Source organism: Oncorhynchus keta, chromosome 30 (genome assembly GCF_023373465.1).
Source record: "Oncorhynchus keta strain PuntledgeMale-10-30-2019 chromosome 30, Oket_V2, whole genome shotgun sequence".
NCBI classification, from domain to species: Eukaryota; Metazoa; Chordata; class Actinopteri; order Salmoniformes; family Salmonidae; genus Oncorhynchus; species Oncorhynchus keta.
In genome coordinates, this window is record NC_068450.1 from 57,549,407 (window position 1) to 57,563,004 (window position 13,598).

Sequence of the window (13,598 nt, forward strand, 5' to 3'; positions counted from 1 at the left end):
TGAACCACAGGCTTTAAAGGAAATACTTGAATCACATGCTTTGACTGCCGGATTGGATGGCAAACTAGAGGGGATTCTGAACAGTCCATGGGACACTGCACCATTGAATGTCAGCGATCTTCGAGGAAGATCATTATACAGTCTGATTGCACAAATCAGAATGATTTTGTTTTATGGAAGCAATTTTCCACAGAAGGCTTAACATCCCTTTTAACTATTTTGAGCTAGAAGATTTGATTCATTTTCAAATGTTCAAAATACTTCTAGTTGATGGTTTGCAAGTAATTGCACGAAATGACCGACTGAATAGCTTAATCAATCGTCAAATGATCAAAGAGTCGACCATGTTTCCATGCTGCTCTGACGTCGGTGGGAAAATCATTGTGTCTTCTGACCACATCTCTCTGGCTGTACTTTACACACGGGATTAGCAGGACATTAAGATGTGGGTAATGATCTCCTGGAAGTGAATTGTCAGGTCTGTTCTACACCGTAAACAGATTTAGGACTTCTCCTGAGCTCAGTGGGAATTAAAGCCGCCAGCGTGGAACGTTCTCATCTCAGGTTTCTAACATGGAGGTATTGGTCTTCACTCTTACCTCCTCCCTTCCACACTCTCTCGTTCCGCCCTCTCGCCCCTCTCTCTTTTCGTATGATTTTTCCTCTTTCAAGGTGAATAATTATATCCGACTATATTCAAATTGTTTTAAAAGAGCGTTGGGTGATAAAGGATGATGTGGAGGATTTAGATACCTTTAGAATGACCTGTGGACAACATGACTAAGCAAAAAGATCTAGGGTCCCCTCTTTTGGTTCAAAACTGTTATTACACCGTCAAACATTTTACATTAGGTTACATCGCCAGTGGTAAAAGGTGTATCAGGGCACAAGCTGTTAACCAACCAAGTACACAAAACACCTTCTTTCACGTTTAATTCCACCATGGCATATTTAAGACGACACACAATACAAAATCTGACATGAGGTCAAAACTCGGGCCTTATACATGTGTTTGTAGATTTTTTGGGTGAGTAAAAAAATTGTTATTTCATATGTTACAGTACTGAACAGACATGATAGATAAAAAATCTTGGATGACATGCTACAAAAAAAAATCATTGACAACCACAAAGCAATGTGGGGAATCAAATCATTTTCAAAGAGCATGGATCTATGGCTTAGAAACACAAGCTGTTGAAAGCGTTTTTTATAGAAGTAAAGATTTTCGAAACAAGTACCGTCATTTTGTGGGACACTGCAAAGACATGTAGAAATGTGTGAATCCTTGTAAATAATTCCAATGTCTATCACACATCAAACTCCTCTGACATGTGGACGGATTGAAACAAACATAACCACCCAAACTCCCATTTGGAAAGTGTGCAATATTTGCCAGCAAATATCCACAAAACTGGGAAATGATTGGAGACTACGAATGTATTTGGGAGCAGAAAGGTAAGTTATAGAGGCAGACAGTGCACGTAATGACAAAAGCAAGAGACGTGTTTGTTTTGTTGTTGAAAATGGGGAATCAAAAAAGCTTTGGCAATTCCCAGAGTGCAAATATCTAGTTAAAATCCCATATCAATCAGACAAATACAGTGAGAGGTAAAGCGATGAACCTGTCAGGCCAGCGATGAACTTGTCTTTTTAATCTGCTTCCAAAAGTACTCCTATGCAGCCACAACCTTGACATCAACCACCTAATGGAATGAGGGAGATCATTGGAATGAATCATGTTGATTTGACCTTGAACGATAAGCCATGCTGTAGCAACCACGGTGAAGTGAAATCCAAAAGCTAAAAGAACAACGTTAACTACGGAATGAGAGAAAGCAGATGAGACTTTATAGACGGCCAAAAAACATTTGATGAAAAGAGAGAGGAAAGGAACTTTGGCACGTGGCACATTACTGTACTGATCGCAATAATAGTTTTCTTCTAGAACCCAACTTTGTTCAGTAAAGCTCTGACAGACGTTACCTTTTTAAACCGTGTTAAAACCACACAACACAAACATTTAGACAGCCTGTAAAAAAAACTAAAATTCATTAGAATGCTTATATACAAACTGTTGCAAAAACTGTACTGTGGGCTCTGTTACTTGGTGACTGACATTGAATAAAACTCTGTTCATACAAACTCGTACGATACTTACCGGGATGTATTATCAGCAAGTAAATACTCTCTGAATATTTAGCAGCGATCACTAATATATGTGATGACTTCAGTAAATATATAAGGGTAGGATTGGTCATGTAAATTGACTGTAGCTTATCAAATTGTTGCCATAAATGTTAAACCTTCCCGTCTTCAAAAGTCACCCCTACATATTACATTCAGTTCAATTTAAACTGGGGCCTTATCGAAATGTGGACATGCAGTAATAACTGTGAATCAAATTGATAAACTTGACGTTTGAGGTATGTCTTGCTGACAGTTAGTTTTGATCCTCTCAAACAGCTCAGAGAGAGTATTTAATAACAAGAAAAGGCGTCCCCAGGATACAACATCAATCGCGGATCAATACATAGCAAACAGGAAACACTTGTGACTCCGTACCAAGTCCGTAGTATAGGCAGCAGCTGCACATGTAAACAACCCCATGGCGTCCATGTTTGGGGGAAAGGACGGAGGGGAGGGATGGAGGAAGGGATGGCTAACACTACCCCACGGTCCTATGGTCCAGCTTACACCAGTGTCTCTGGGAGTGTGTCTGCGTTTTCCGAGGACAGGAGTTGCCAGATCTGCCATCTGTCCCTCTGCCAGTCCTGCCACTCCTGGCTCATGGGTACCATGCTGTAAGTGGTGGGGGAGGCTGAGTTCTGTGGCACCGTTGGCCTCCCACCCTGCAGGGGGTGCTGGTGAAGGGGTTCGGCGGGGGAGGGGGAGGCAGGCTGGGCTGGTTTAGAGGCAGCAGGGGAGAGCCTGGAGGATGAGCTGTTGTACGGGGGAGGGGGAGGACGCACTGAGAGGGCGGGACCCAAGTGGGCAGAGTTAGGGCTGGGGATAGCCTGGTGTCTAATGCCCTGGGGAAGGTCCTCTGCGCTGCTGGCTGCTGATTGGCTGTTGGCATGCGGATGGGGTGGGGTCAAAGGGTTGAGGCTCAGCAGGAGGAGCGGCCGTCCCGCCTCGCCGTGAGGGCTGCTGCAGACCCGTGTCACAGGGGGGTGGGGCCTGCACTCAGCCACGCCCAGCGAGGTCTGTGTCGGTCGTACCACCTGCCTGGCATCGCCTTGGAGACAGTCAAGTCCTTCCTGGGAGCTGCGTGAGCTGCCCTCTGACATGTTGCTATGGGAACCTGGAGATACAAATGTCAATGGAAAAGGCCGAAAACGAAGATAAGTAGAAGTCCAAAACTGTGATTGTTACATTTCAACAGCTTACCTGCATAAGGCTGGTCCTTCAGCCCTGGTTTCAGAGTGGAATGCCAAGCTCCCCAGATATTAGCATGCTCCTCTGACATATAGGACATAATGAACATGACCGTGTTTAGGGACCGTCATACTCATCATAATCATCATCATTATCAAGATTATAATCATCATCATCACCTTCACCACAATCATCATCATCATCGTCTTAATTATCACCACCACCACCACCACGATCATATCAATCACAGCTAAGTAAGACTGGACAGTAGTCCTCTCACCTTTTGAGACCCAGGGATTGGACCCATGGGGGTTCCGTGTCCGTCCTTCTACCTGCCTCACCAGGGTGTACTGTTCTGGGACATGAAAGAGCCTCTCTGACCCTGGGCTGGTCCCTTCCCCCGGGTGCTCAGACAGGATGGGGGAGTTGTTGTCATAGGGGGACAGCTCTCCACTGGAGACCTTGTTGGAGTCACTGGATGAGCGCCTCTCGCTCAGGGAGAAAGGATCCTCCGATCGCAACACGTCCAGACACCTGTGGAGTGGAGGGATGGATGGATGAGGGAGAGAAAAGGATGGGTAGAGAGAATAAAAAGATATTGCCATAGATAATGGGTTCTTCATTTTCTCTCAACAGACATGAACACCAGCCTAAGCAACTACTTTCCATGAGTACTCAAAATGTGTGACTGTGATATGTGCAGTGGAAACAATGTACTCACTGTGATGCTTTTCTCCTGAGCAGATAGTCTACCACATCAGGATCAGTCTCCAGTAAAGTCATTAGGACCTCATTCTGCAGGTCGGGGGGCACCTACACACAGATAACCACAGACATAACCAAACATGTACAAAAAAAACGGTTTATGTATGTAATGGCAGTTGATGGAGCACTAGGGGGTGCTATTGTCCAAGACAACCTCATGGTGAAAGTGAGTCTTAACTTTTTCCATCTTCACGTTCAGTGACCACAAGCCAATCAATACATGAACACATAGTATAACATTGAAGCCTATTAAATACCGGTCTATGGATCCATGTTTAGCAGGGAAGGGCAACTGGTGGCCAACAAAAATACTTATTCGAAACTTGGTTGTGCATCAGCAGTCACTCAATTATCCCATTGATGATCAGTTATCATATTAAAAACTGCAAACATTTCCCTCCATCCTATGGGAAAATATGTAGAATTGCAGGAAATGAGCTGTAAAACTGCACATTTGTCTCTCCGCCCCATGGCAAAATGATTAGAATTACATTAAATGAGTTATAAAATTGCTAAATCTTCTCTCTGCCCCATGGCAAAATGTGCGGAATTGCAGGAAATGAACTTGAAAAATAACATTTACTCCGACCCACAAGCCACTGCGGCCCCTCATAATGAGTTCCCGGTTTTTTTGTTGCCCCCATCAAGTTTCCCATCCCTGATGTATAGTGTCTGGGCAATGGGCAATAAAATACAAGGGTAATAAAAGAAGTGATTTGGCAATGAAGCACGACAGTCCAAACACATCCAACTAAAGAGCTACAAACATCTTTATAGGTTTACGTCAGGACCTTCAGCAAACAACCCAGCCCAGTCGAAAAACACGAGGGATAACATTTCAGAACCTAACAAGACCTCTTTCCATTGTCCCGCCACTCTACCCTGAATTCCATGATCTGAGCGGAGGGGAAAACAACCTCTGCAAAGTTCAACGGATACAACTTCTGTTCAGGGAAATGGTGGTGGTGGTGTCGGAAAAATCAGTGCAAGGGATTGGCCCATAAGTCCCTCTGGCACTGTCTCAGATGTCTGTGATCTGTAGTGGTCCTGAACTGGGCCCTAAAGGCCTTTAATCAGGTCCAGGATCCACTCTAACAGCACTAACAAAGGCCCACAGAGCTTTGTTTTCATTCTATAAGACAGAGCCATTGTCTGGTAAAGCCTGGAGATTCTCTAACTTAAACACAGGCTCTGTCCCATATGGCACTGTATTCCCTGTGAGCCCTGGTCAAAGGTAGTGCACTGTATAGGGTACAGGGTGCCATTTGGGATGCAGGTATATTTTACTGAGTGGCACTGCTAGGGAGGGAGGGAGGGAGGGAGGGAGGGAGGGAGGGAGGGAGGGAGGGAGGGGAGGGAGGGAGGGAGGGAGGGAGGGAGGGATGAAAGAGGACAGGCAGAGGTAATGGAAATTGAATGGATGTATATGGACCCAGGACATAGAGAGATCATCAAATGTGTCAGTGTTAAGCCCATGTATTTGACATGGTAACTACATAAACAGATTTGAGTTTACACAATGTAGGTTATGCAGTTGTTGCAACTTCTCTACAACTGCGTCACCTCACCTGTATGTAGTGTATACAATGAACTCACAAGGGAGTCTTACTTACTGGCCAATCTAAAGTGATAATTAATTGTAGCTTGTTTGCTGGCTATTACGAATACATTACTGTAATACATTACTGTACCTGCCTGTCCAATTACCATACAAGTGCAAGTTTGTATTATAAAAAGTGACTAAACAGGAGAGTGGGTAGGATATCCACACACACACACACACACACACACACACACACACACACACACACACACACACACACACACACACACACACACACACACACATACACAGTATGTTTATATCTTTATTCAAACACAGACATATGTGCGCAGGCACGCACACACAAGGAACCCCCCCCCCCCCACACACCATGAAGAGGGAGTGGAAGGTTGTGATCATCCTCTGGAGGACAGCGATAACAGCAGTGCTCTCCTCTGCGCGGGCAGAACTCTGCACACTGAACTCCTTGTCTGAACTCTTCTGCTTGTGGAGGAGGTTGGGACCAAAGATGGTGGCCAGGTTCAGAGAGGTCATCTTGTTACCTGTCACCTGGAGGAGATGAGGACATCGGAATAACAATAATGCCAGCTGCTTATCAAACAGTTATATCTAAACAACTGACAGTACAGGGAGTGCATTCAGTTTTAGTGTGTCCTGTAGGTGATTCCTGCATACAGTAGCATGGAATCACATACTAGACAAACAACTGCAATTGATTGTCTTTAACAAAGAGACACACCATGGAAAACAATTCCTTTTTCATTATACTTCCTGATTAAAAAAAAAAGATTTGACCAGATATAACAATATATTGACCTCATAGAATACCATATTAACCTCATAGATTACTATATTGACCTCATAGAATACTATATTGACCTAAGAGAATGCTATATTGACCTCAGAGAATACTATACTAATAGAATACCATTTTGATCTCATAGAATACTATATTGACTCAAAGACTACTATATTGACCTCATAGAGTACTATATTGACCTCATAGAATACTATATTGAGTTTCCTTTTATTTTCATTGAGTGCTTCAGGAAAATAACTAGTTAAACAGATTGGACAACTACCATGAAGAACAAGAGACCAAATCAGTCACTGTGCGTCAGAGGGACACAATTACATGACAATGTTTTGATTGCGTGTTCCTGCGAGCTTGTGCCCCTAGTCTCGGTGCGAGCTTGTGCCCCTAGTCTCGGTGCGAGCTTGTGCCCCTAGTCTCGGTGCGAGTTAGAGACCTAGTCTCGGTGAGAGCTTGTGCCCCTAGTCTCGGTGAGAGTTAGAGACCTAGTCTCGGTGCGAGCTTGTGCCCCTAGTCTCGGTGCGAGTTAGAGACCTAGTCTCAGTGCCCCTAGTTAGAGACCTAGTCTCGGTGCGAGTTAGAGACCCCCCTAGTCTCAGTGCGACCCCTTAGAGACCTAGTCTCGGTGCGAGTTAGAGACCTAGTCTCGGTGCGAGTTAGAGACCTAGTCTCGGTGAGAGCTTGTGCCCCTAGTCTCGGTGCGAGTTACAGACGTAGTCTCGGTGCGAGTCATGGAGGGAGGAAGCTATACTGTTGAAACGGCAGCTTGACGCCGGTTACACACCTATACAATCCTCTCAGATTTAGTTTCTAGGGAGGTCTAGGGGGTAGGGGCTTGTGGTTGTTTTGGGAATCATGGGGAGTGGTGGGGGTAACAGAGGGGGTCTTCGACTCACCTCCTGTCCGTCTTTGTCCTGGCTGTCGTGGGCGTGGTTGGCCACGGTAGAGAGGAACTGCAGGAGGCGGTGCAGGGTGTCGCTGTTACAGGCTGGCAGCAGGTAAACCAGGAGCTGGGTGGCGCTCCACTGCTCCTCACAGTCCAGCACTACAGAGAAACAGGACAGGAATCAGGGATTAGAGGTTAGAGTTTAGAGGTCAGGGTGTCTCTGTTACAGGCTGGCAGCAGGTAAACCAGGAGCTGGGTGGCACTCTGCTGCTCCTCACAGTCCATCACTACAGAGGAACAGGACAGGGGTCAGGGGTTAGATGTCAGGGGTTAAGAGTGAGGATTCGGTCTAAATCATTAGAAATATGTCACACTCTCACATACAGTGCATACACATAGCCAAATATACATGCATAGACATACATGTAGACAACGACAATCACATACACAACATTTGGCACAATGTGTGCACTCTGGTAGGCTAAAGCCCAACATTTACAGAGCATACAACATGTCTGTGTGTCATTGACTCAAGTATACACTCTTAAGTGTGGGTTTAGTGCAATCTGAGGGTGTGTCCTACTGAAAGAGGCCAACCAAGGTGATCGGGCCTAGGGAAAAGAGTGAGTCTACTACTGCACACACAGAGAGTAGTATTCATAAGTAGTGAAGTTGATGTGTCCTCACACATGGTGTTTATGAAGGCAGTGTAGAGCTCCTTGGTGAGGAGAGGGTCAGGCATGTCTCTGAGGAACTCCTTGAGCAGCGCGGCCACGTCGTGGACACTGTGCTCCTCATCCAACTGGACGTCCACTCCCCGGTCAAACTCCTCCCTCAGCTAAGAGTACAGAGTTAAACAGAACATGAGATATACCGTGTAGTCCACGTACTTTACTGCTTATAGCGACTACAGTTAGAAAGTGAACTCAGAGAAACACTCAAACAGATTCACATAAATACATTCCACACACATTACGGGGACACACAGATACACACAGATATACACAGATATACACAGGTATGCACACACCAGGTGTGACCTTGGCGGTGAAAACATTCTCACAGGTAGTCCTGGTCCGACCGGTTCTGTTCCCATACTGTATCAACCTACTTACTCCACAAACTGACCCCTAGCATTACTCAGGATTAAAATGGGTCCACTTTTGTCCAGTAAGATAAGCATTATAACCAAGTATTGTATTTGATTAAGCAGTATATCGAAGTGTGATTATAGCTTGTGTTTTAGATTTTTTTTAAACAAACTTTGTTACAGATCTAAATGTTGTCAGGAAGTAGCCGGCCAATATAGGTACTTCCTTAAGTGAGAGATGGTTGAGATTTAAGTAACCTTAAGTGATGTCGATGATCTAGTCTGTTCTTTTTCCAGTCAGCAAACTACAGTGAGAAGTCATGTAAAATTGTCTCACGTGGTGACAATTTGATTCAACTCGCTGAGAGCATTGTATTCCCTCAAACGGTGAGATGTTGAAAATAAAAAAATAAATTCCCCACCACAGAACGGAAACAACACCATTTAAGACTGAGACTGAAACCGGCTGGCACCAGTGCTTGTTTTTGCTGACTTGAATGAAAGATTAAGATCTGCCATTGTGAGCGTTGCGTATGAGCTACGCAAACAGAGAACACGAGAAGTCCAAACTCGGAGAACACAACTCAGAAAACACTCAAATCTCCTTTAAACAAAGACATTGTCCAAGAACAACACTAAAAACAAATGGAGTTGTCTGCCACAATAACCAAAAGCAAATGTTCAACTGATATTAAAAAAAAGGAGGGAAAGAAATTTATGGCGAGCAAAATAAGACTAGAGAGTAAAACCACACCTGGACGATATAGGCAAAACATACCTGTCCATGTAATCTGATTCATTATGATATAAAAGGCTAATCTGATCCTAGATCAGCACTGGGATGGAAATTGAATACAGGCCCTGGGATGGAAATGAATGCTAAAAGCCCTGCTTGAATTACAAATATGGCATTAAGGCTCGACTGCGTCCCTTTGTAGAGCAGGGCCACGGCTACAGAGGAGCCTGGCTCTTCAGCCGAGAGACAAGTTCATTTGCTCTGCTTCCTTTAATAGCATACGCTGAACTAATGCTAAGTGGATGTGTATTCTCCGAAGCGGCGGCAATATCAAAACCAATGCATGAATATAAATATATTCTGTTAACATATCTGAATTTTAATAGCTTCTATCTATATCACAGTATGCAGAAATATAATGTAATTAGCATGGGCCCCTGTAAAACAAATAAAAAAAGTACTTATAAAACCATATAGTCAACCAGAACAGTCAATCAATAAAATGTCTAGTTCATGACAACCAATGCTTCAACTGAGTTAACACTACAAGATCACCTACGATCTTGATTAAGTTATAAGGTGTCGCCGACCACTCGTGGTGAGCTGAAACAACAGCTTTGTGCAGCAATGTGTGAGAGGTATCAAAAAGTGCCTCTCCCAGATTCTCACCTGCCTCACTCTCTTCTTGGAGCTCCCCACTCGGAATATCCCCACCGTCTGAAGACCTGTAGGAAGAAACGACAGAGGACATAAGTGAGCATCATCCTCCACTGGTCAAAGAGACACTCAAGCCGAATAATCACAGATGGAAGAGACGTGAAGACGTAGCCGCCATAAGCCTCCTTTCAACACAGACATCATGAGCCATCAAACCTAAACCAACGCTGCTGTGGCCCATTCATGCCTTAGAGGACTTTAGCTCCTAACGCTCAGTCCAGCAAGTGAGGATTTAAAGACTGCAGGAGAGCGGGGGGAGTAAACCCAGGGGTTGACGTTGAGAAGGATTGAAAAGTCGGTTCACTGAGTGTCAGGAATGAATGGCCAGACACTACTGCCTTGTTTCTACATCATCTTGGTTAGGCAGTGCAGGTCAGGGTAAAGATGTGGGGCTGGTTGGGCAGTGCAGGTCAGGGTAAAGATGTGGGGCTGGTTGGGCAGTGCAGGTCAGGGTAAAGATGTGGGGCTGGTTGGGCAGTGCAGGTCAGGGTAAAGATGTGGGGCTGGTTGGGCAGTGCAGGTCAGGGTAAAGATGTGGGGCTGGTTGGGCAGTGCAGGTCAGGGTAAAGATGTGGGGCTGGTTAGGCAGTGCAGGTCAGGGTAAAGATGTGGGGCTGGTTGGGCAGTGCAGGTCAGGGTAAAGATGTGGGGCTGGTTGGGCAGTGCAGGTCAGGGAAAAGATGTGGGGCTGGTTGGGCAGTGCAGGTCAGGGTAAAGATGTGGGGCTGGTTGGGCAGTGCAGGTCATGGTAAAGATGTGGGGCTGGTTGGGCAGGTCAGGGCAGGGTAAAGATGTGGGGCTGGTTAGGCAGTGCAGGTCAGGGTAAAGATGTGGGGCTGGTTGGGCAGTGCAGGTCAGGGTAAAGATGTGGGGCTGGTTGGGCAGTGCAGGTCATGGTAAAGATGTGGGGCTGGTTGGGCAGTGCAGGTCAGGGTAAAGATGTGGGGCTGGTTGGGCAGTGCAGGTCAGGGTAAAGATGTGGGGCTGGTTGGGCAGTGCAGGTCAGGGTAAAGATGTGGGGCTGGTTGGGCAGTGCAGGTCATGGTAAAGATGTGGGGCTGGTTGGGCAGGTCAGGGCAGGGTAAGATGTGGGGCTGGTTGGGCAGTGCAGGTCAGGGTAAAGATGTGGGGCTGGTTAGGCAGTGCAGGTCAGGGTAAAGATGTGGGGCTGGTTGGGCAGTGCAGGTCAGGGAAAAGATGTGGGGCTGGTTGGGCAGTGCAGGTCAGGGAAAAGATGTGGGGCTGGTTGGGCAGTGCAGGTCATGGTAAAGATGTGGGGCTGGTTGGGCAGGGCAGGTCAGGGAAAAGATGTGGGGCTGGTTGGGCAGTGCAGGTCATGGTAAAGATGTGGGGCTGGTTGGGCAGTGCAGGTCATGGTAAAGATGTGGGGCTGGTTGGGCAGTGCAGGTCATGGGGCCCTGCAGGTCATGTAAAGATGTGGGGCTGGTTGGGCAGTGCAGGTCAGGGTAAAGATGTGGGGCTGGTTGGGCAGTGCAGGTCATGGTAAAGATGTGGGGCTGGTTGGGCAGGGCAGGTCAGGGAAAAGATGTGGGGCTGGTTGGGCAGTGCAGGTCAGGGAAAAGATGTGGGGCTGGTTGGGCAGTGCAGGTCATGGTAAAGATGTGGGGCTGGTTGGGCAGGGCAGGGCAGGGTAAAGATGTGGGGCTGGTTGGGCAGTGCAGGTCAGGGAAAAGATGTGGGGCTGGTTGGGCAGTGCAGGTCAGGGTAAAGATGTGGGGCTGGTTGGGCAGTGCAGGTCAGGGTAAAGATGTGGGGCTGGTTGGGCAGTGCAGGTCAGGGTAAAGATGTGGGGCTGGTTGGGCAGTGCAGGTCAGGGTAAAGATGTGGGGCTGGTTGGGCAGTGCAGGTCAGGGTAAAGATGTGGGGCTGGTTGGGCAGGGCAGGGCAGGGTAAAGATGTGGGGCTGGTTGGGCAGTGCAGGGCGGGGTAAAGACGTGGGGCTGGAAACTCTAACAGACTGCACCCTGTAGGGTCAGATCGGGTGAGTGATCCCGGACAAAGACCAGGATTTTAACGACAGGAATAGAGCCGTGTCCAGCACATAGGAAACGTTTTGAAACAGGGAGGTGCTTCCTGTGCTCGTTTTTGTTTTCCTTTGAAAAACCTTTTGCTATATTGTGCCCTACTGAACAGGCGCCAGGTCTGGTCAGTGAGAGGGGCTGTGTTCATTCGTACCATACTTCTCCAGGTGCTGGCAGCAGCTGTCCACCAGGCGAGGCACCTGTCTGTAGATAGGGTTGAGGCTCAGCCTCTTGTCCCGGTGCTTCTCCTTCTTGCTGGGCGCTTCAGCGGGCAGAGAGAGCTGCAGCGCCTCCAACAGGCGGGATTGGTTATTGTCCAGGTCTGTGATGGAGTCCACTGACATGCCCCCCTGCAGACCACAATGAGAGCATTATCAAGCTGACGTCTACTTGAGGTCACAGACACACACACAAACACACACGCACAACGATGGAGTGTTTGCATGGAGTTGGTACAGTAGGTGTGTGGGGGGAGACCCTCACCCTCCTGCGCGCCCGCGGGGCAGCCTCGGGCGTGTTGGGCGACGTGGACTCGTTAGCTGTCTCTGAGGTGGAGCTGAGGGAGGAGTTACTGCTGGACAGCTCCTTATTGGTGGACCTCTTGGTGGCAAACTGCAGGATGGACGACACCAGGTCCGACGGGTCCTTATGCTCCTCCCTGTGAGGAGGGTCCTGACGCAGGCCGTCCTGGCGCTGCCTGTGGGTCCGGTCGTTGGCGATTACCTGGGACAGGGCCATACCGAAGGCCTGGGGGATGCATTCTGGAAGGGGAGGGAGAGAGAGGAATGTAAATACCATATTCTCAGGGAGAGAGAGAGAGAGAGAGAGAGAGAGAGAGAGAGAGAGAGAGAGAGAGAGATCAGAGAGAATGTAGATTGAGACTAGAGAAGAGAGAGAGAGAGAGAGAGAGAGAGAGAGAGAGAGAGAGAGAGAGAGAGAGAGAGAGTGTGTGTTTGGTCGTGTATGGATTAAAGATGTGTGCCGCCCTCTGTGTGAATGTGTTTGTGTGTGAACGATAGAGATCTTTCGATTACGATCGTTACTGTTTTGATTGTTCTGTGATTACTCATTGAATATTTGGACGCAGGTGTTGTTGCACACGTATCCACGTATTCGACTACATCAGATTTCCTTTGAGACATTGACAGGCCCACAAGGGAAAATGGAAACATTCTTAATGTGAGCTATAATAGTGAGCTATAGTGAGCTATAATAGTGAGCTATAGTGAGCTATAATAGAGAGCTATAGTGAGCTATAATAGTGAGAGAAAAAAACATCACAAATAATGTTTTAACGGAAATTCAATTCACACGATGGAAAGAGAAGGAATTCGTGGAAATTCAATTCACACTACAGAAAGAGAAGGGATTAGCGGAAATTCTATTCACACTACAGAAAGAGAAGGGATTAGCGGAAATTCAATTCACACTACAGAAAGAGAAGGGATTAGCGGAAATTCAATTCACACTACAGAAAGAGAAGGGATTAGCGGAAATTCAACTCACACTACAGAAAGAGAAGGGATTAATTGAAATTCAATTCACACTACAGAAAGAGAAGGGATTCATTGAAATTCAATTCACACTACAGAAAGAGAAGGGATTAGCG

At 46.8% G+C, this 13,598-nt stretch overlaps 1 protein-coding gene and 1 long non-coding RNA gene across 5 annotated transcripts in view; one reads left to right on the forward strand and one right to left on the reverse strand.

Moving 5' to 3' along the window:
- Positions 1-916: 916 nt before the first annotated feature.
- Positions 917-13,598, reverse strand: part of LOC118363172 (rho GTPase-activating protein 6-like) — an 85,931-nt gene continuing 73,249 nt past the window's right edge. For 2 of the 3 annotated variants that reach the window (XM_052488635.1, XM_052488637.1), the window contains exons 4-13: positions 12,473-12,750; positions 12,144-12,339; positions 9,900-9,955; positions 8,092-8,242; positions 7,415-7,563; positions 6,074-6,253; positions 4,097-4,188; positions 3,656-3,909; positions 3,388-3,459; positions 917-3,301 (exon numbers count right to left, since the gene is read on the reverse strand). In XM_052488635.1, the coding sequence (XP_052344595.1) occupies positions 2,691-3,301; positions 3,388-3,459; positions 3,656-3,909; positions 4,097-4,188; positions 6,074-6,253; positions 7,415-7,563; positions 8,092-8,242; positions 9,900-9,955; positions 12,144-12,339; positions 12,473-12,750 (2,039 nt within the window). In that variant the 3' untranslated portion in view covers positions 917-2,690. The remainder of the gene's footprint in view (positions 3,302-3,387; positions 3,460-3,655; positions 3,910-4,096; positions 4,189-6,073; positions 6,254-7,414; positions 7,564-8,091; positions 8,243-9,899; positions 9,956-12,143; positions 12,340-12,472; positions 12,751-13,598) is intronic. The other variant, XM_052488636.1, reaches the window with a different exon arrangement.
- Positions 10,605-11,308, forward strand: LOC127914027 (uncharacterized). Of its 2 annotated transcripts, none has more exons than XR_008087655.1 (3): positions 10,605-10,652; positions 10,838-10,874; positions 11,244-11,308. It is a non-coding gene; the product is annotated as an uncharacterized LOC127914027 (long non-coding RNA). The 2 variants fall into 2 exon arrangements; XR_008087654.1 differs by lacking the exon at positions 11,244-11,308 and adding an exon at positions 11,170-11,234.